The sequence below is a fragment of the Lycorma delicatula genome, chromosome 7 (assembly GCF_047948215.1).
Source record: "Lycorma delicatula isolate Av1 chromosome 7, ASM4794821v1, whole genome shotgun sequence".
NCBI classification, from domain to species: domain Eukaryota; kingdom Metazoa; phylum Arthropoda; class Insecta; order Hemiptera; family Fulgoridae; genus Lycorma; species Lycorma delicatula.
The window spans coordinates 36636431-36660879 of record NC_134461.1 but is presented as its reverse complement, the minus strand read 5'-3'; the positions used below and the strand labels follow the sequence as shown (position 1 = coordinate 36660879).

At 31.2% G+C, this 24449-nt stretch overlaps 1 protein-coding gene across 1 annotated transcript in view; it reads right to left on the bottom strand.

The window, feature by feature from the left end:
• The window catches only part of LOC142327981 (cap-specific mRNA (nucleoside-2'-O-)-methyltransferase 2-like), a 34995-nt gene extending 10783 nt beyond the window's left edge, over positions 1–24212 (bottom strand). Inside the window, exons 1-6 of the mRNA XM_075371407.1 lie at positions 24141–24212; positions 21961–22122; positions 20307–20471; positions 16237–16395; positions 15796–15907; positions 5921–6127 (exon numbers count right to left, since the gene is read on the bottom strand). Coding sequence (XP_075227522.1) covers positions 5921–6127; positions 15796–15907; positions 16237–16395; positions 20307–20471; positions 21961–22122; positions 24141–24212 — 877 coding nt within the window. The remainder of the gene's footprint in view (positions 1–5920; positions 6128–15795; positions 15908–16236; positions 16396–20306; positions 20472–21960; positions 22123–24140) is intronic.
• Between the last annotated feature and the right edge of the window lie 237 nt (positions 24213–24449).

Sequence of the window (24449 nt, the reverse complement as noted above, 5' to 3'; positions counted from 1 at the left end):
AACATTCAAAAGACTGTGACCGACCAGTTAAAGGCCCTACCAGTTGAAGACTTCCAGAGCTACTACCAGGAGTGGGAACAACTACTCCGCCAGTGTATAGCTGCCCAAGGGAACTACTTTGAAGGGGTTAATATTATTGTTTGAAAAAAATAAAAACTTTGGTAAGTAAAAAGTCAGTCTCATTACTTTTCTCACACACCGCGTATGACTGCATGTATGCAATTGACTGTAAAATAAATAAAACCTTATCAATTAAGAAGTCTTCTGTTAGCATCTTCAGTTTTATAAACATTAGTTATAATTTAAATAAACAGTCATAAAATCATGTAACCCAAAATGAATGCTGTAACCTTGATCATTTGTTGCAATCCTGGTACGTCCATATTAATTTTGAATGGTGCAAGAATTTAGAGAACTTGATATAACTCAGAGAACGAACAATAACAGACAACTTTAATACAGTAGTTACGATAGCTGATATTTCATTCAAGGTGATGTACATGTTTTGGACATAGGTTTTTTTTTTATTCAGGTGAAGTATGGTTTCATCTTTATGGATATAATAACTAAAACAATAGGATACAGAGTTCGGTGATTCCTCAAATTTATCATGAAAAACCATTGCATTTTCAAAACATTCGTGTATGATTTCTCACAATGAAGATTTGTTGAATTCACTTTTGTTCACGGATTAACTATAAAATATTATTACAAATCTTATTGCATCACTTGAAATGAAAAGTGAAACTGCTGATTACAGCAAGATAGGAGGTGCACGCCAAACTGAAAATTTGTTTACAGAAATTATGTGAACCTTTTTATGATTATTGAGGACAACCAATATAATGACAATCTGCAATGCTAACCCACCGTGTTGGTCTATTGGTGAACGCGTCTTCCCAAATCAGCTGATTTGGAAGTCGAGAGTTCCAGCGTTCAAGTCCTAGTAAAGCCAGTTATTTTTACACGGATTTGAATACTAGATTGTGGAAACCGGTGTTCTTTGGTGGTTGGGTTTCAATTAACCATACATCTCAGGAATGAGCGAACTGAGAATGTACAAGACTACACTTCATTTACACTCATACATATCATCCTCTGAAGTATTATCTGAACGGTAATTACCGGAGGCTAAACGGGAAAAAGAAAGAAGTCTGCAATGCTAGTCTAGCGTTGTATCATTCATAATCAAATTTTTGAGCCCTTTTTTTGCAACAACAACTATTACAGACATAGTTGCTCTCTAATGTATAGACGCAACTTAAAGGAGAACTAAAAAAACTAATAATTCCAACCAAATCATCAGAAAAAATCATTAAGTCTAGAACAAACATCTTATTTTTTACAGAAAACAAACATTTACTTGAAATTTATTTTGTCAATAGTGTTCTAATTACTATCAGAAAAAAACATAATGTAAGAACTCATTACATAAAAATTATGTACGGTTGCCACATACATGCCGAACTTCATATCGGCAAGCATAACGCTAGCTTTTCAGATGTCAGCAGGAGTACAGTATACCTACGCGTCTGCACACAGTCAATCCCCACCAAGCTAGCTGACTGTGCAAATTGGATGGATATAGCTTTCTCTAATCCATGTAAATATATTAGGGATTTATCTGGGCATTTAACAACTTATGGTGGCCCTCTGCCCTGTTTCAGATGATGCCGAAGCGTAAGTGTACACAAAATAAATTAGAAGTGCTCTCAAGTTATTTCAGCCATCGGACCGTTTCCCTGCGTGATGATAGCTCGGAGATTCGTAAGATCTTAATTAAAGGATGCCCTCAGGCCAGTGTTTTGAGTCCCCTTTTTTGGATCATAGAATTCGATTCCATGTTGCGTTTAAGGTTGCCATGTGGTTGTCGTGTCGTCGCTTATGCTGACGACGCTGCTCGTACTTGTGAGACATTCAGAATGTGAAGTCTCCAAAATAAGATAATTTTCAGCCCAGAGAAAACCACAATGATGTTGCTTAAGGGCCGAATGGCTGCTTCTCGACGAATCCGGTTCGAATGGCTTGTTTCCCCATTTGGTACGTTACGGCTCAAAAATACTTGGGGGTTGACATTGAGATTTTTCAGTTCAAGGAACATCTGCAGTATGTAGGAAAAAAGACCGATGATGCTTTTTAAGGAATCCGTAGAGCGATTCATCCCGATTGGGGGTTAAATTACCGTACCATGCGTATCCTTTACGAAGGTGTCAGCGAAGCTATTATACTGTATGCTGCGCTTGTCTGGGCTCACCGCATGGATTTTAGGTATTGCTCGGACATTTTGCATTTTTAGCGACTCCTCTTGCTGGCTGTTATAGAAGTCTCGCGGGAGGCAGCCTGTTTTATAGCCGGAGTCAAACCAATAGATATCTTGGCTAATGAACGTAAGGAACGCTACATTTCCAAAGTAAATAACCTATTGATGTCAACAAGAAAGCAGGAGATTGAAGACCGCGGCCGTAGTCTTGGCAGGTCAGCTGGGACGAATCGCTCACAGGACGCTACACGCATGGAATATTTCCTATAGTGTCTGATTTAGGTGCAATTGGATGGGTCTTCCCAATCGGTATATCACACACACACATTATATCACATTACGAACGGTGCTGTCAAATCTAGACTAGGCGCGGGGCGACGCGTTTTACATCGGTGGCATCCCGACCGAAGCCTGGCTGATGACTGTGAGTTGTAATCAGTTGGAGGGTCTAAAGACGACCTCCTTCTCAGACGAACAGCTTCTCACGGCTGGGAACGTTGGGGGTGGTATGGCTTCCCTATACATGGTTGGGATGATCAGACCCAACAGCCTTACATAATGCTACATCACATAACACACAAACTGTCCTTTCCAGAGCCATCAAACAACCTTTTTAGGGCTACCACGAGGTTTTAAGGAGCCACAAGCCATTCAGTGAATGTACATATAAAATGCAGGACAACCTTTCTTCAACATATTTAGGTTCCTAATGGTTTGCCCTCTTCTAAAAGTTTAATTATAATGGCTAACTGTTATTCTTCTGCCAAGGTTGTAGCTCTCAACATTTTCCCTTTCAGGGTTACATTCTGCTCTCTTTGAGAGAAGTTTTTCTTTTTTTTACAAAATGTTCAGTCTTCTAGAGCTTCTCAGTGCAGTGAGAATTTTTTGGGTAATGAAAATGTTCTCCTTACACCTAGCTCAACAATTGCATCAAAAACATTTTGTTAATTAATTATTGTCTCTTCTTGCAAATTTTCCTCAAGACAAGATGTTAATGGAAAAGCAATCTTGGACTGTTGTATTACCATGTGAAAAAATTAGGTAAAGATTTACTATTTCCCATAGGTCCACATATTTTGAATTTTTTACTAAAATAAATGAAAAAAATGATCAAACTTCCTCTTATATTTCAATTCTTTACTGATGAACATCTTCAGTATCTGAAGAAAATATTTTGAACACGCTACTCAGAGCTACTTTAGCAATCATGCATAGCAAATGATATTGTTTCTTAGCTTTTTCTGGTATATTTTCAGTAAATATATTAGCTTCATATAATGCTTCCAATAAACATTTCATTTTATCATAATCAGGTTCAGGCTAAAGTCCAGGATCACAACTGGATCTAATGATGATAGACCACTCACAACATTATATTTTAAAGAACTTTGTTCAACAAGCTTTTGGGATTTGTTTAACTACTATAGTTTGGCACTCTACAAAACCTCAATTCATCACGTGCTGATCTTTTTATTTATTTCAGATATTAAGTAGTTTGAAATCTAAGATCAGTTTTCTTTAATTCACGTAAATGTTCTAAATCGGTATCAATTGAAGTAAGTTTCGAAGAAGTGTTTGCAGCAGCTATATTTAATTTAATTTATTTAATTATATGGCTAAAAAGCATTTTTAGTAGATCATCAAGATGTGAAAACAAATAAGGAGCAAGAGGATCCGAGTTCTGAAACTGCCTCAAAAAGGGTTCACAATCAGACAAAATCAATTTGTAAAATGCAAATTTACATTTTAGGAATTTGTCTTTACAGTGCTCAACAATGGTGTATGGTTTAGATTGAAGTTTTTTTTAGATTTGTCAATAAATTTCTTTATGTCAACCAATATTAGCAAGGCTCGTTCTAAGCATTTAAAATTATATAACCATCTAGTCGTGCTGTATTTTAAAGGAAATATATTAATTATTTCCTGTGATTGAAGGGGCTATCATTAAACAAGAAGTAAAGATCTCTTAAAATGGTATGAATATTCCATTTGACAGATCCAATCCCCATTTTCATTGTTCCATTTACAACTTGTAAACCACAACACCAATATTTACCAAAAGCTTTCCTTCAGGACATTCATTCCTCTATCAGCTGATCACTGAACATTTTTAAAAGCTTAAATTCACATCTGGTCATCCATAGATATGTAATATTTTATTTTCTAGAGAAAAGATACATTCTACGAAACAACTGAGAAGATGCAATGGAAGTAATGGACTTTCCCAAAAATATACGTTATAATACCTTCTTCATACTTTTGTTTCCATATCAAAATATCACACAAATAAGTCCATTTGACCTCTCTGTACAATTTTATTTAGTACTTCATCAAAGCAAAGGTGCAAGGCCATGATTGATGACATAAGACCATTTAGTAGCTCCAACCTGGAATCCTCATGCTATACAACTACCAGGAAACATAATTTAAAAAATTGCACCAATATCTTAACATGAACTTAAGGATAACTTATTTTGTATATCACTAAGCACCCACATAGTCTCCACCTTAGAAACATTGTCTTTATAACAAAAAGAAGAAACTATGTTATAATTTCGCGTAAATGAAGTTGAGGATTCATATGTATCATTTGCTGTGAAATGCTATTACTCTAACCAGAAGATTCTGACGAACAACACACAGATATAACACAACTACCGTTCTCATAATCGTAATCAAAGTTTTAGTCTGCTGAGATGTAGTACTACTGAGAAGTAAAAATATTCTCAGTGAAGGCTGAGAATCCCTTATCTTATTATTTCATTATGCTGCTTTCCTTTACTGCGGAAAGTTACTGCCTTTTGGCCCATATTGCCCAGTCCAAAATGTGTTTTATACACACATCACAAAAAGCATGATGCACATCTCTAACCCTTCTCAACCAACTGAATTCTGGGTGTAAGTTTATATCCAACCACTGGTCATTAAACCGAGTCTTTTTAGATGCCATTTAAAGGCAATTAATTAGCTAAAATACAAAGAAAAATTCACGGTTGTTTGAGAGAAATTACAAGAAAACAGTTAACTTTTAAATTTTTCAGTGCTAACTTTTTGTAAAAGTTTCACTAGTGAAAAACTTAACTGCAATTTGGAATATTACTTCTTTTAGAGAATATAACTAAGAAAAGGACATGCTAAGGCTGCTGGTAGCACGTAGTTGCAATGTGCTGGGCAATAGGGTTGCCACTTTCCCAGGATGCCAGGAAAGTATATTAAATATATTTTGGCATTACTCAAAAAATAAAAAATACTTTATTAATACCTAACATTATTAAAATTAATTTGGTAACAAAAATGCCCTTTTCTGATATTTTCAAAATTTCTGAGTTTTCATGACTTAATTTTATATATCCTGATATTTCCTGAATTTTACTGCTAGTGGGAACCGTGTTTTATGAATAACCTGTGTTTTAAATGACACAGGATGGACTCTGATGAGTAGTAAGATTAGTTAAATTCATTTTTTAATCATATGAAACCACCAGTGCTTACATATTAATTCAATTTGACACCATGCAATCAATAGTATTTACCTTTAATATTTTTTTTTATAACTACATTCATTTTATGGCCAAATAACTATCATAATCATCATCATTTCTCTCTCTCTCTCTTTCTCTCTAATCTACTTAATATAAACTGCTATAATAAAATTATTACCATATTTAGAATGTAAGTCATCAAGTACTTTATGAAAATTTTTTGGATGTCTAAAGCGAAGACATACAACATAAACTTCAGAATATCCTTCTTTACTTGTAGCTGGTTTAAATACACTAACTTTATGAAATAGTTTAGATAATAAATATAATAAACATATAGTCTCACACTCTAAAAATGTAAATATTTTTATTAAAAAACTTCCTTCTGAAAAAAATAAAAATACAAAAAATTAGTATGATTTCATTTTTCATTAGCATTATGAAACGTCAGTTTCTGTCATAGTTAAAACTTTAGACATTTTTTAATTTGAATTACTTGGTTTAATGTGTAGAAATTAGCTTCCAGATCTTTTAGGAACTACTGTCCAGTATCTTCATTGGTAATGTTCATAAATGACATTCTTCTTCAGAGCGGTTAGGTATACCATTTAAAAAGTTGTCAAATATTTACTAACTTCAGGAAAGAAGGCTTTTGTTTTCGATTCAAAACATAAAAAAAACAAAATATAACAATCAATGGGACAAACAGATTCATAACAACTTAGAAGTATACAAACTAAACAACATTAAGCATATTAGCTTTTTATTTTATGTTAGGATTCTTGACTCTTTACTCATTAAACCTATTGTGTATCAAAATTCACCATGCCAGTCCACAAGCAGCATTCACAATCAGAAAATAAAGGTGCACTGAATCAACGTCAAGATTCCAGCATCCCCAGTATACAGAATGAAATGGGTAATGTGTAAAAAAGGATCAAGGAAAAGGAACTGGTGATGAAAATGGACTACCCCTATGAAAGTATCTAGATGGATAAACGTGAGGTTAATATATATTTTTTCCCAGAACCTAAATACTACATTAAACAGACTGCATCTGCATTCACTCACAGATACAAAGCATATAACAATAGAGACAAACTTTGCAAATCATATAAAGGAATTGGAAATAGAAGATATTAATCAAAACGTATTGATTTTGTATGTACTATGTAAAAGGCATAAACTCAACATTTTCAACAATATGGAATTGACAAATACACTAAACTTGACAAAAAAAATATAAACAAGTTGAAATCAGAAGTATAAACAAGTGGAAGTCTGAGTTTATGTGGTGTTTTTATTTTTTTTAATCCACCAATTCATTAGTGTGCTAATTGTTGACTTGATTTATATTACTAAATAAACATATGAGTTTGTTTGTATGTTTAAAATGAGTATTTTAAAATAGTGAAAACTGTATATGATATGTTAAATCAAGATTTATTACATCAAAGCAATAATAACTGTGCAATAATAATTTTAAAATAAAGTGTTTCAATAATATTTTTTTTTTAAATAAATATATATTAGTATTTATTTATAAATAATAAATTAATAATATAGATATATAAATTAATTACATTAATATATTTTTGTTGGTAATTTCGTAACTGGTTCAGACAAAAAAAAAATTCATAATTGGTTCAGACAAGAATCATCATGCACAACATTGACGAAGGATTAAACAGTACCTCCAAAGAAAATGTGGAAAGATATTTAAAAAACATCTAGAAATTAAAGGTATATGGAGTGAGATTGCTTCTGACATTATTGTAGCATCAATACTCTATGCAACCTAGTTACACTTGGCTAAAGTCATTGACATTTTATTGTTGCTTTACACCTTTCAATTTCTCAAGAAGTAGGATACTACTTCCAGAACAGTCCAGGACCTATAAAACATCAGGTTGTAAGGAGATACAGTTTAGCAACTAACTTAAAACCGAAGAAACGATTACTGAAAAGTAATTTTACACTAATAAACTTCATACAAAAAGTTTACACAGGTTATTTTTAAGACATTTTTTGAAAAATTATAAATGTTGATAATTATAAAAAAATAACTCAAATTTATTTTTTTATTTACAAATTTTTATTAGTATGTATTTTTAAACTAAGTAGAAACTCAGTTAAACCCTTTTAGAAAAAAAAATAAAATTCAGAAAGCACCAACAGGTGAATGTAGTATATTCATCTGTTTTTCCTCCTCCACTCAGACTGCTACAATGAACCCACTTCACTCTTCATTACTTTAACTGCCACTAGCATTGTATACAATGCAGATGAATGTTTCTCTGCAAACCATGCGCCTCATAATTCAACACACACAACTGTTTGTTATTTTGCTTAATGTATCTCACAGCAGCATAGTACAATGCATTTTAAATGGGAATTTAGTTTTTGCAGCCAGTAGAAAGTATTTCTTTGATTTTAGGTTGGCACCACTGTCTTTTTGAAATCATCTGATCAAAATAACCTATACAATTATAACCTTTCCATTTCATATTTCTGAGCGAGCATCTTAAAATTTTATATTTTCTTGTGAATTTCTGTCTATTTTCATTAGGACTACTGTATCAAGTTTATAATAAAAGTTTTGTGAGCTGTAAAAGAAATTACATGATAGAGAAGTACTGAATTATCTTTATAATTTGTCAAGTAGTTCTAAAACTTTTAAACATTTCTATGATAGTGATGTTTACAAAAATTAAGAATATTCTTCTAGCAATGATTCTAATGTTTGTAATGTAATTGACCAAAAAAGAAAATTCTCCAGTAGTACAGCTAAAGGGATATCTAAGATAATTGTTCTTGACAAAGAACTGGTAAGCCCAGCAAATAAATCCAATAATAATATTACTCATAATGTGACTGTACCCTCGGCATCCAATATGAAGAATTATAGAAAACTTGCATAAATTTTGAAATATCAAATCATAATAATATTTCCTTAATCTCAACATCTAATTAAAAATTGTACATGATAATAATCTGGTAAAATGTAGCCAATGTGAGGTCTACCTAATGATAATGGTAATAATAAAACTATTTTTTCAATATCTAATGTTATAAAATTGATTCTGTTTCTTCAATAACTTTACTCAAAATGATTTTATTGGATCAAGTAGTAGCTCTGAATTGTCTAATGCTGAGAGTAATACTTATGCAACATTATCAGATAATATTCATATAAATACTGTTGCCACATTCTGTGCTTCATATTGATGAGCATGATGTTAGCCATTCAACGTCAGGAGTTATAGTATACCTACACCCTGCACAAGCACCCCTGCCACCAAGCTAGCTAACTCCAACTCCCACAAAAGAAGCATGGCTGCCACCATGCACTTGCCAGCTTTATAATCAGGATCCCATTACTGTGAGAGCATTCTCTCATAGACCACCACCAGGAGTAGACCAAGAAGAAGATGGAAGAACCTGACTGGCCCACTGAAGGAGCTGCTGAGTGCAGACACTACCTTCCTGCCCCATCTTGCCGGGTTTTAAACGCCCTTTTTAAGTGAAAGGACGAACCGTCTACAGAAGCCAACATCTCCAGAGACCAGTGACTGGACTCAAAAGCCCTTCTCAGGGGCAACCTTGCCAAACATACAAACAACCCTTTTCAGAACCATCATTCCAAGAAACCCGAACAGCCTTTTTCAGGGCTACCGCAAGGTTCTAAGGTGCCATGCGACATCGAAGCAGTGTAGTGACAATACAAACAGAAGACCCTTATGTATTTTTAATGTAATATGGTCAGATGTTGAGGACAATCTAAACAAATCTACTTTTTAATGATGCATGTAGAGTAACCACTCAGTATATTGAAAATTTAAAATATAATATTTAAATTATTACTTTTTCCTTCAGTTGGTTAGTGATGACCTTTTAAAAGTATAGAACAGGAAACAAACAGAAAAGGGGAACAAAGGATTTTAAAAGGAATTCTTTCTGAATCATAGGGCTATCTACTAGGCTAACAATGAGTAAAGATATAAATATCAAATGTTGGTGAACTGAAGGCATTTACTGGTTTTATTATTGAATGGGGCTAGACAAAAAAAATAAAATTCAGGATTACCAGTTTAAAAACCCTTTGACAATAACAGTATTTGTAAGCTACTGTTAAGAAACAAATTTGAATTATTGCCAAGTTAGATAAATTTTTGTGATAATGAAATAAGAGATAAAAATGACAATTGTACAAAATTAGATAATTAGTTGATACCTTAAAAAATAATTCTCTAAAAGCTTTCATTCCAGGAGCAGACCTGTGTACAGATGAAACCATGGTTCCTTTCCAAGAACACTGTAGTTTCACCAACATATTCCCGGAAAAAGGGTCAAGTATGGCATAAAATTATACATACTGTGATCCCCTGATGGGTACACATGGAATGTAAAAGTTTACAGCAGCAGAGAAGTGACAGGTAAGGATATGACTCAGAATACTGTAATGGAACTAATGGATCCACTAGTTGAAATTAACTGAACATTACACACTGATAATTTCTATACAAGTGTGGATTTGGCCCACAAATTACATTTGGTCACTTAAAGAGGTGAAATGCATGTTTTGCAAAGTAATAGTAATGTAGTTGTTGGCAATGGTGTGGCAAGGGAGAAGTCTTGTTCTTAACTACCATACACACACATTTCAGAACTTGCTGCTGTCTAAACTAGAAATGGTCCTGTAATGAATACAAATGTCATTATTAACTACAACGCAGCAAAAACATTTATTTATGTCTCCGATCAAATAAAAACTTATGCGTCATCCGTAAAGAAAAGTATTAAGTGGTACCAGAACGTTGCTGTTGAGCTGTTCTGCAATACAAGCATTGTTAATGTGTCTTTTCTTTACCTGAAAGTAACTGGAAAAAAATGGGAATTATTGGGTTTTGAGAATCTGTTGTAAAAGACTTGTCGCTGGTTGACTTGCTATTAATTCTACAATATCCTATTTCTGTTCAAGAGCTGTTTGAAACTGACAATAGAGGATGTTGTACTATTTATTACAATTATCAAATACGCTTGGTCAGCAACATATAATTAAAAACACCAAACACGTGGCACGCAAATGCAAAGGATGTGATGTAATTATATGTCTATGAGTATGTGTATCAGTAAAACTCTAAAAGTCTCTTCTACAGTAATATTTCCTGTAAGGCCCTGTTTTATTCTGATTTATTCATGTTGTTTTCATAAAAATTAGATTACTTACTGTAATGACTCTTATTTAGCTACTAAAGTAGGCCTACTGAGGGAACATACTAATTTCTGTCATATTAATGTTATAATTAAACTGAATTCTCTCATTGTTTGATAATTTTTATTCATCATCATTTCATTATTGTCAATATTTTTCCCCTTTTTTATTAATTTATTGATCATATTAACTTTACATCCTGACCCCCATAGGGGAAGACCTAGTGACGATTCCGGTCACCACACTACCCTCTCTGTTCCTAACCCTGATGGGCTTTACCAGAAGTCATCTTTTACATCCTCTAAACTTGATAAAACAACACAGTCATCAGTTTGGCTTCTGACAGAATGCCATTGATACAAATGCCTCAGTAGACATTTCCATCAGTATTTACATATTTTACTATCGCCTTCGTACGGCCTCTTCCACGATCACCTACCATTACTTATAACTCTCAACTACCAAATTAACTGATTCGTAGAAGCATGATCCCCATGCCTCCCTCTTATGCCGAAGGTTACATGAAAACTCTTCCTATATCTAACTTCAATTAGACTAAAAAAATTCAAGTAATGAATTCAAGATTCAAGTAATGAGCACTCAGCTCATTACTTGAATCTTTCAAACACCAAAAATAATATCCTCATACCAGGAAAACAAGTGTTGATTGCAACAATGACAATTTTGTCTTGCAATTCAATTTACTCAGTGTCCTCTTGATTTACTTAAAAATCAAGAAACAGATTCATAAAAGCCTATAATGAAAACATACCCTATCTCTATCTGCTCTGGTCCACTTTCAGGAAAGAGGTCAATGCTTAACCCTCCCACACTGCAGCTTCATCACAGAATTCTTCATACATCCATTCTCATCCTAACAGTGAATAGCTCAGATAACCGGGGCTCAATGTCAAAATCTTGGCAAAGTAAGCACCCAGGTCGGCCCCTAGCCACCTGGGTTGCTATTCTATCTGTACATCTACAAAGCATCACAACCCCTCAGCCATCCTTCACAGAGCTAAGAATCTATGGAAGCCAGCAACTATATATCATTCCCTTTCGATTTTCCAATTAACTTGCAGATCAACATCAGAATCGATCCTAGCAAGCTCTCTAGGTACTTTGGTACGTTCAGCTTCATACCTGGGGCAGACATAGAAGACATGACACATATATTAATTTTACATCTAATATTATTTTGTAATTTTACTATCAGAAGGGTATTTTTTCATTTTACTGATCATTTTTTTACATTTTTACGTAAAGCTACATATATATATATATATATATATATCAAGAATCATATATATATATATATATATATCAAGAATCATATATATATATATATATATATATATATATATCAAGAATCATATATATATATATATATATATATATATATATATCAAGAATCATATATATATATATATATATATATATATGTAGCTTTACATCCTAAATTGGTAAATTAAATTTTAATTTTACAAAATAGTTAAATATTTTAATGTTAAGTTGCCTAATGGTAAACGTTAACTTTCTTTTCTTACATAATATGAATCAAAAAAGAACATTGAACAAAAAATAGCTGTGCACTGAATTTGATGCACATGGTGTGGGTTAAAAGAATTTCAAAATGTGGTTAAAACAGACCACATGCATCACATACAACCATGAGATTTTTTATCTGTGAAACAATGAAAATAAACAGAAAATTTCCTATCCATAATTATTTTAATGTATATTGAGTAAATTATAATTTTAAAAAAATGATCTGGTCTGAACAAAAGTATCTTGAAAAATTCCTTGGCAGTAATTAAAAAATAAATCTAAAATGCTATTTCAACAACTTACGTTCTCAAAGTATAACCTATTCATTAAGAGATTTTTCAACTTAAATTGTTACAAAAATACAGCAGAATTATTAAGGTAACGTTCACAGAATAGAAAAAAATTAAGGGGTTAAATCCATTTTGCGAAGGAAGTCTTGAAGACAAAAAAATTAAAAATATACTCAACAGTCAAACTGAGAACCTCCTAAATTTAATTAGAACAAATAAAGAAATATAATAATAAAGTAAAAAAAAGAGATCAAAGAGAGAATATAAAAAAAGATCAAATTATTACTTTGAAATTACCTATAGATATTTATAATAGAAAGCAAAAACAGATGTTTATTAATTTTATTGATTTTAAAAAAGCGTACGATTCATACATAGGCCTTTGATGTTAAAAATTCTGAGAAATCTTGGATTGGATCCTAAATTGGTAAATATGATCGGTTTAACATTGACAAATACAAAATCTAAAGTGAAGTTTCGTGGCGAATTTTCCGAACCTTTTTACACAAAATCCAGACTGAGACAAGGCGACAGACTTTTGCCTTTATTATTTAATTGTGCATTAGAATTTCTGATGCGTGAATGGTTTAAAATTAATCCAAAAAATAGTCACATAGGATACAAAAGAGATAACTTAAATTTAAATTGCCTAGGATTTGCCGATGACTTAGTTTTATTAGCTAATAGTATCGCAGAAGCCAGAATACAAACAAGTATTGAAGAACTTGCGAATAAAATTGGACTTAAAATTTCTTACAAAAAGACTAAAACGATGGCTATAGATCCTTTAGTTATTAATTCTGTGAATATTAATGGAAACAAAGTAGAACTTGTAGAAAAATTTAAATATCTTGGAGAGATCATTACTTGTAATTGTAACGAAAAACAAAATTGGACTGAAAGACTTAATAAATTATTTAAAGTACTACAAGTAACCAAAAATACTTACAACAAAAAATCGTTCGATTAACACTAAAATTAGACATTACAAAACTGTGGTTAAACCAGTAATTACTTAACGCGAGCCGAGACTTTATTTAGATGAAATCAGAAAAATAGGACTGAACCTTTGCTTAAAGTTGAACGCAGGATTCTTAGAATCTGCATAAACAAAAATTATAAACACGAAAATCAGTACAGATTATTGCCTAATAAATTTCTGTATGAAAACTTGGAATCCTTAATTGATACTATGAAAAAGAAGCGAATTTCTTTCTGTGCACACCTGTTAAGATTACCGCAGGATAGGATTACTAAGAGAATTATGCATCAATTTTGGTCTTTAAAAAATCTGCCGTTATGGCTCAAAGAAATTAAAGAAGACATGCAAGAATTAAATTTGACTTGCAAAGATTTACTTAATAAATCTGAAAAATTAAAATTTGTTATTAAAGATCCGAATACCAACTAAAAGTAAGAACTTTTAATTATACAAAAAGGGTTTACTTAGAAGAGGATCGTAAAGCAAGATCATTAAGAATGACTAAATATTGGGAGAAAGTAAAAGCTAAGATCTTAAAAGCCAAAAGATCGTTAAAAAAGACTTGAATTATTCTGACTAAAGTGGTCCTTTGCGGCCTTAAAAGTAAAAAAAAAAAAAAAAAAAAAAACAAAAAAACAAATAAGTATAAAAATGATGTCTTATATGTTATTCAAATACTGAAATATTGTAAAACATTATTTATTTAAAATATGTTATATTACAAGGGTAGTTTGCAAAGTTCTTGGCCTAACAAAAAAAAAAGATTTTTCGAAATTTTATTATTTTTTTTAACTTGTAATATTTGTCATCTTGTAATTCTATAAACTTAGACCGATGACTTTCCAACTTTTTGATATCCTTGGTGTAATGCAATATGTTCAACACTGAAAAATAACTGGTTGTCTCGGCTTTGACCTCATCATTTGAAGGGAATCTTCATCTAGCAAGTAATTTCTTCAGGTTTGGGAATAGGAAGTAATCACTGCGAGCTAAATCTCGCAAATAAGGTGCATGTAGAAGCACTCTGAAGCTTAGGTCATGGAGTTTTACAAAAACAAACTGAGATGTGTGTAAATGCATTATCACAGTGAAAGAACATTCTCTTTTATGCCAGATGTGGATGTTTAACCTGAATAGCACCCTTCAGTCAGTCCAGTAATGAAGTGTGATACTCCCCAGTGATAGTCTTGCTTCTTCCAAGTATTCTATGAGCACCACAACACAAGAATCCCAAAAAATCGTAGCCATTACTTTTCCTGCACATCGAACAATTTTAATTTTCTTTGGTACACTTTTTGGACTGCTGTTTTGTATCTGGCAATACATTTTGCCTACCGTTATAAAATATTGAAGAAACTCAGCAAAACTGCATTTACATAAATCTATTAACACCCTTTTCAGTCAAATGCATTTTTGGTCGACTGTTAACAAACCCAGAACCATCAAGTGGAAAGCTTTTACATACCTGAAAATATTCTGTAAAGTGCAGTGGACAAGGTTTATCAGGATTATTTGCACTGTCAGCAAGCCCGCACACTAGTTGGTGAACATTTAATACGGCATTGTGGATTTTTGTGACAATTTTGTCAGTCAAAGTGGTTTTTTTTTTCAGGCATCCTGAGCATTCATAATCTTGGATGGTTGTAGATGATCACGTTTAAATTCAGCAGACCATTCTTTTATTTTTGAAAATGAAGGGGAGGAAGCCTGGTAAGTGGGCTATAACTCCTTCTGGATGTCCATTAGGGTTAAACCTTTTAAAACTAAGTAATTTATAATAACTAGAACTTCAATTTTATCAATCTTTCAGAAAATGTTAAATCCTGTTTACTTTACTTGATTGCTATTAACAAGCAACTATAGACACCACACATCTGAAACTTTGCAGCAAGACATCTAAAGAATCATACTTGACAAATATCATAGTCATTTGGCCATACTTGTGCCATCTCTGTCTCAGGCTGAGAACTTTCTGAACAACCCTATAATTACTTACATTAACAACTAATTTATACAACCTGGCTTCAAAATATGTATAGCAGTTATAACTTCAGCATACAGCAAAGGACAAACAAGTGATTCCTGTTCACCAGGAGAAGATTGGAAATCAATACTTCCATCAGTTGTAACCTAATAAACACAAATGTGAGAAGTTAATAACAAAAATCCTCTTATCAATCTGTAAAAAATATTATGTCATTTCTACTTTCTATTTTAATTAGGACTAATTTAGCAGATCTTGAGAAAAGGATACAGACATTTATATTACATTATACAAGTAGTTAGTGTCCAATAATGTTTTTACTTCATAAACATATTTTGAATAAACTAGAAATAATTAAGTACTACTACAAGAAAACCTCACATTCAATTAGAATGTTTAAATTCATATATAATAAAATACATATTACATAAACTTCCAATAAAACTTCATTAAAAGACTCTTTGACACTTTTTACTAAAAATTCCACGTTTTTTTTATTAAATAAGTTTCCAGTAGCATCTTCACCAAAATTCCATTTATGTAAAGCATTGCATATCAATCTATCATCGTTTATCATATAAGGAAGTGAATTCTGCTCATGGTGCGGATTTAATGTTGACGCTAACCAATCCCACTGGAAAAACCAGTTTCACTTTAAAAAAATAATAAATAAATAAAGAACAGTTTTATATTTTTAGTGGCAATATACCTGACTTTATCTGAATCATAATTTGTCGTAAAAAAACAGCTTCAATTTTTTTCTGATGTAATCTAGCCACATTCAAACCAAAGCCCATATATTTTCTTTGTCATAAGTTTTATAAATGTCTGATAAGTAATATAAATATCTAATAATGAGGAGGCACAGACATAGACAAACAAATAAAAATATCATTACATTAAACTAATGCCTAATTGATTGCGGAGATATCAGTGACCCCCAATGGCACGAATAAATTGGTAAAAAATGTTTGTTTTTCACCTTACGGTAAGTGTAGGGTAATTTGAAAGTTTTTTGGTCAGATTACTTCTATATATGGGGTATTGATGGCATTAAATGTTCAACTTTAAAGGTCAAGGGGTGAGGCTGTAGGACAAGGTCACCCACAGTATCTCCAAATTTCACCTAATTAGGGTCATATTTTTCTTAGGCAAATTTGTTAACAATTAAAAAATAACATTATTTGCAAAAATAAACTCTTGTAAAATCGCACCCCCACCCCAAAAATGCTCTAAACTAGTGGCTAAGTGGGCATACTGTATCAATAGTACCTTTTTCACCACAAAGAGTGCTAGTGTAGCACTCACATACAGCTTTGTAGTCATCTGCTATGTTGTGACATCACAGGTAAGCGGTTAATTAAATAAATGTATATAAATGTAATATTTGAAGTGCAAAAAAGTAAGTCATCCAGCTAGGTCAAACTCAATCAGCCGGTTGACTTGGTACCTGATGCATTAAGCCTTGCGGCTACACCTGTTTGCCAACTGCACAAGCAAAATTTGTTCTATACAATTTGTAAAATTACATTAGTTAATGTTGAGCTTCGCCACTACTAATCGCCACATCCGCGTGAATTAAATACAGTATGTATGCAAATTTTAGTTAGAATCATTGAACCAAATAAATGAAAAAATATTATATTTATGATAATTATTTTAAATTAAATTTTGTGTGTATAAGCTGTGCATCACAAACAACCCACAGTTGCACAACTTTCCCGGAAAGTAGCTTTAGCCGTGTGATGGTAAAGTCCTACAACTGTATTGTTATTTATTTTTTAAATCATGAAAATATTAATAAAAATGATTCCAATAATTTTGAAAACCATAATTTAAAAAAAATTTATCACTGGAAAATTTTTAAAACAAAACCTGAAATTGATATTGAAAAAAACAAGTTTGTAAAAAATATTAAACAAGATTGGAGGGAGAGAATATTGATCTAATAAAAAAATTTTAAATTTAATGAATAAGGCATCAAATTCAAGTGAAACTTAAAAGTTCACCGATTGTGAGTTGTATGAGTGCATAGACATTATTTATTGATTATTTGATGATGTACAGGCCTTTATTTTAATTACATTTTACTGTATACTTATATATAGCTCAAGTTTTCATAACTATTGTTTCTTATTCAATATTTATTTTAAATTTAATCAACAACCAATCCAACTATCTTTAACTGCTCATTTTTCTTTGATATTTAGATATAATGTAATAAAATAATTTGATGTAAAATAATATGCTAGAATTGCTCTAAAGAGTATAATCAAAGCTATTCAGATTTGCTATGATAGTTCCATGATGTCAAAGGTCACTTTGAATTTATGTCTTTAAGGAATAGAATAACCTTGTTTTGTCATTTTTATAAAAAAAAACACTGGCATTACCACAACATTACATTATCAATAAAGAATAATTTTTCAGCATATGAATTTTCATAACAGTTTCACATACTAATTTTACTTTCTATTACAATTTCTATGGACTTTTTTTTAAAATTATTATAGTAATAAATATTGAAAAAAAAAATTTGTAAAAAAAAAACATGGTGATTCATTTGTTTACAGATAGATCCTAACCTAGCCCCATCCCAATCCCATAGGGGAAGACACCCGCCTAGTGATGTTTCGATCGCCACACCAACCCCCCCATGAACCACTAACCCATGCCCAGCAAACTCAATGGCATTATATGAGGGTGAATCAAATACAAACGAGACTTTATTTTTTAAAAGGTTTTATTTAGTGTAATCAAACAGCCATGCATATATCATTTTTCAATGTAATCTCCTGCTTTGGAAATGCATTTTTTCCAGCGAAATGGGATTTTTTTTATCTCCCAATTGAAAAATGCTAAAAATGTTAAGTTACCAATTAAGACATATCATTAGCAATTAAAAAAAAACTAGTTTAAAAATATTGAAAACATCAACTTCAACAACATAGGGACTAGATATAAAAAATATAAAGTGCCAAGAAGACAAGAAATCCACTTATTTAGCAAGTCAAAATGGTAGTATCGCTTTTAAAAGGTTTTTCAGAGGTTTTATAGATTATAACTTCCTTATTAATACAATACACAAGAAACTTTTTTATTTGCCATAAACATCTACAAGAACACTGCAGGTTGTGCAAATTTGAGATTTTTGTCACCAGCCCCATCAGAGTTATTTGAAGCCAAAATTTGAATTTTTTTAAAAAATTAGTTTTCAAAAAATCTTTAGAGGTAAGTATATCACCATTAATATTATTTATGGTAAAACTATTAAAATATGTCTACATATTAAAAAAAATTCAAACTGTGTATGTCCTGCCTTGATACCCTGCCTTTTGAAAAAGATAACCAAAAGTGAAATTTCACAGTTTTTCATGTTCAACTTTATTGGTAATTTTCTCACAGAAAGAAGAGAGATAAGTAGTAAACCTTGGGATTAATCTTTTACCTTGAGAAAATATGAATAAATTGTTTTTTGTTTCATCCTTCCAAGACCAATAGCTTTTTAGATATGATTTTTTCCGTAAACCCTTACAATCGCAAAAATAGGTATGTGCACCATAACAAAAATGTCCACCACAGATAAACTGCTTAAAAAATAAAAAATAAAAAAATAGTTTTAAGATCCTGAGACATGTAGGAAACAAGTGGGTAAGTTAAAATTTTTTTTGGAATTGGTTAAACAACCAGCATTTTGGGACACTTCAAATGGATTGACTCATTAAGAATTTACTGATGGACAATGATTGAATCATTATTCAGACAAATTGAAAAACATTTAATATACATTCATCATGAACTAACACTTAACAACTGGTCAGAATATGACCAGAATAACTGGCCCAAGGAAAAGAAATCTTAAATTGTTTAATTACTTTGGCAAAAAAGGAAAATAATAAATATTACTTGCTAAATAGTTATCAAAATAAATGGACAGTGTTCACCAAATGAACCGGAAAGAAGCAACAAAGAAACTGATTATTTTGTGTGGGTGCATACTAGTAATTTTTTTAAAATTCTATTTCCAATATTAATCATATATCTTTATGTTCAATATATTCTATACCATCTTTGAATTACTGAAAAGAATCATGAAAAATGTTAAATTTGTATTTTATGATACTTTTAATAGATTTTTGTAATCATATCGTTACAATATGTTTTCAGTTTCATTTTATATACATAATAAGTTAGTTTTGTTTTATTCATATCGCTGAACGTTATGTTTTATATATATATATATATATATATATATATATATATATATATATATATAAATGAACCTTACAAAAAAATAATAAATATTCAAAATTGCTGATAATGCCCAAAGTCCCAAAACAATAATTGCTAAATCAGTTAATATTATAAGTAAAACTGTGATTGAATGCTAACTATTCATAAAATAAGTAACTTTATCTGTATCAATGTAATAAGAATAAAAATGAATATAATAATAAATAAATCACAAAATATGAAGTGACCTCTCATTACTGATGTTAAAAAAAATAAAAGTTAAAAAACTGCAGAAATCTTAATATAGCATACCTCAAGAGATGAATAATTTAACTGAAGATAATGATTTAATGAAGTAATAAAGTCTCCTGTTGTTTCGCATAAATGTACACTGTTAAGAAGTTTATTTTTTTTAGCCTGTGTTGGTATAAAATCAAATCTTTTAGATGCAACAATTTCATAGAATTTCAACCATGCCTATTAAAAAAAAGTTATAGTTACACTCAAACTGTAAAAAATTATATAACAACTAAAATCATCATAATGATTTAAATAATTAAAAACATTTTTTTTTTTAGTTCAAAATCACTTCTTCTGATCCTGGTCAAGAATGGATGCTTAAATTAAGCTAAATATAAAAACATTCTTGTGGACAAATGCCTTGTATCATTTCATTTACCCTTTATCTGTTAATATGTATTTTTTCAACAGAAATTTAATGAAATTTGATGTACATGTATCCAGTAATATATAAGTTTGAAAATTTTACCTTAAAAAATGACATATTTTCCATGTAAATTCTTTAATCATTAATAAATTCATAAATTTAATTCATTCATCATTCATTTTGCTGCTAAAGAGGCATGTAGTCAACCATCCCTCACTTCCTGTGTTACAGCACCTGACTTTGTTAACTGTGTGAAACTCACGCTTCATGTAAAGTGGCAAGATAACTAGGCGGCTACAGTAGATACCAAACTCTGGCATGTTAAAGGTTCTGTGTTGCCATGGGTCTCCTCATACAGGAAAATTCATTGCGAGGAAGTCGTCCTCTGCCAATTGCAGATAGGACATATGAGAGCTACTCACGGGTATCTGATGTCAGCAGTAACACAACGGTATGCACGCAATGCAACTGCCACTTGATTGTGCGCCACATTCTTGTGGAATGCATATGATATGCGACCTTGTGTTGTACGTTTAAATTACCCAGGAATTTTCATCAAATCCTGGGCAATAATAAAGATTTTTTTAGACTGGGTGTTTTTATATTTTCGAGAAACTAATATTTTAGACACTTTTAAATATTGTAGTTTTTTTTTGGTAGTTGTACGTTTTTGTGTTTTAACATTTAGTTTAAGTTTTGTTTTGTCTTTATTTTAATATTTTAGTTTGTTTTTAAATTTCTCCTTTGGGTTTTCATTTTGTTTTAATTTTTTTTATACTATTGTTTTGTGTTTATATAACATGTATTGTAGTGTAGGTGTTTCTTTTAAATTTTTAATTGTGAATTTTGTTGTTTTTTTAGAGTTTTTAAAACACTTACATCATGTTTGGACGATCATAACGCTGAAGCGTTTTTCGCCCAGAAAAAAAATTATAAATATAGTTTTATTAGATAAAATGTTAAGCTTTTTATTATGAACAAAATGACACATCATTGTTCAAATTGGTTGATAAACTGCAATATGAGACTGAACTTTTTAAAAATGATAAAAAAATGAATTTTTTAATGTGAAAAATACAATCCTGACTAAGATTTAAAACCAAAACCTTCATGATGAAAAGCTACCGCCCTGCCACAGAGGTTTTAATACATAATTAATGTTACATTCAATAACATTACATTTTTATTTCAACATTACCACCTGTTACTACTTCTTTAACCATTATGTTTAAAATTCTGTTTTATTTTTATTAATTAAAAATGAAGCAAGCTAATGTTTATGTATTGTTGTTATCTTACCTGAGTCAGCATATCTGGTTTTATATGTTTCCTAACATGTCTCATGACTTCAGCAGCTATATTAACCTTCTTTGTATGCTGACGCCAATCATTTAGATTAAAATCATCCAGTAAACTTTTGATTTCATTTAAATGAATTTTAAGATCCTCTAGTTCTGTCATCTAAAGCAAAAGAAAAAACATATTTTTAATTTTATTTATACAACAGATTACAACTCAACTCTGAAGCAAAATAGAAACTACCACATGGATGTTTGTTATGAAAAGCTATCACTCTACTGATTTTTAGGTTCATATTATAATGCTTCACTAAAATTATATAACACATTGCAATACCACAATTAGCCTATTCAACTTCCCAACTAACATAAGCATGTTTAGGAAAATGATGAAATTCAACAAAATGATGATGATAACTGAATTTCAACAAAGTACTCCATTAACTATAAGAATTCAAATTCAATTAAAATAAGACTGCATCTTTGCTTAGACACAAAACAGAGATCTGCAGAATTATGTATTAGCTTGTCAGCAACAAAGGTCATTAACAAATTAATAAAAATTGACTACTTAACATTTATAATACTTAACCTCATTAATTGTATTTTTAATTTTTTATGATACTTCTTTTTCAATCGCTTCTGAAAACTTGTTTTCAAAAATACTTTTAAAAAAATAATAAATGTAGCTGATGGAAACAGAAAAAAGTTCATTCATAATTATTATCACACCAAGTAGACAGTTGTTCAACTGATGGTACCATGAAATAGCAATTCAATGGATGATACAAATTCATCATTACCTGCTCAGGATTAAAACAAAATTATACTGAAATCAGGTCTATCAGTGTTGCTCTATTACAAAAATTTTATTTTTGTAATATTTATTTTTTTTTTTACTTAAGCTCAATTTAATAAAATTTTCCAAATAAGAAAAATTAATAATGGAAACAGGCAGGGTATTTGTGGGTTTTTCCTGCATATTACATAAGTTGATAAATGTAATATGTATATATTACATAGTCTGAATGTAAGGTTTAGCTCAAAACAACTAATACAACATAAAAGATCTCTTACATGTCATCCAACTAAGAAATTCAGATATGAAGAGCAGGCAATTGTGAGTTCAATTCCAAATATATTTTCCGTATGTATTAATAATATTTAATGTTTTAAACACAAAAAAAAAGCGATTATAACTGCTAAACAACATGAAACTCCTCAATAACTCTAAATTATAACATTAAAAATGACTTTTATAAAATTAAAATCACTTTTATAAAAGTGATTATACAAAAAGTAACTCATAAAATGAGTTAATCAAAATAGTTTTCTAAAAGTTAATTAAATATAAAACTTAAATGAGGTGTGTGTGTGTGTGTGTGTGTGCACATGAGCGTACACATGACTTAAAACACTGATTTACCACATCACTTAAAAAACATCCCTATAAGATATAAGTGGGTGTAATGTTTGGGATCAGGCTTTTTACCTTTTCTCTAAAACAACGTAACAAAAGTCATCAGATCTCCATGAGGTGCACCTGAATAATATTCAGAACAAATAGGATAAATTTGTCTGGTGAACTGAATCTAAACAAACTTCCTAACTGCATCTATATCAAGTCATACTCCACTATCACCTTACTAGATCACATCTAGAGTTGTATCTTGGGACCTAGTCCCACCAAAGCTGACCCCTTGACAGTCAACCGTGAAAGGTCTTTTAAGGAATACACCACTGGCTGATCCAAACAATACCAGAGCTCAGAGAAGGCAGCAGTCAGATACAGTGGGCTGCCACTTAGAAGATAACATGTGATCGGAAGCATTGCAGTGCTCTAAAACCACACACTTGAAGAAGAACATTGCAAAATACAAAATCAAACTCAAGCAAATCACCTACATTTCCAACACAATATAAACTCGCTCATGCAGACTAGTAAACTAAAAATAACAACTGACCTTATCGACCAACACAAAATTCTCATCATGGGACTGCAATAAATAAGAAACACCAACCAGGATGCAATGGAATTTCAAGAATAGGCTCTACAAAGGTATACCTGGGAAGAGTGATGAAAAGTGTCCCATAGTTTGAAATAGTATTTTTGGTCAGGCTCAAAATAATAAACTCCATATAAAAATTCAAGTTTTAATCACCAAGAATCTCAACACTCACCCTAAAAGCATCTAATAAATCTATACCATAATAAACATCCACGCCGCCACTAATAATAAAAATAAATCTCATAAAGACTGTAAAGAAACAAAAAGATCCTGGGACTTATTCAACCAGACCAGTCAGAACATTCCCAAAAATCACATTAAACAACTAATCGGAGACTTCAACACTCAACTAGGCAGAAAAAGAAGATACCACATCATCATCGGAAAATGGCCTACCCAAAAGAGAACAAATGAAAATGGGTAGAAACTGACTGGGCTCCGCAGAAACCAAAACCTTATCTTGAAATTCACATATTTCAAG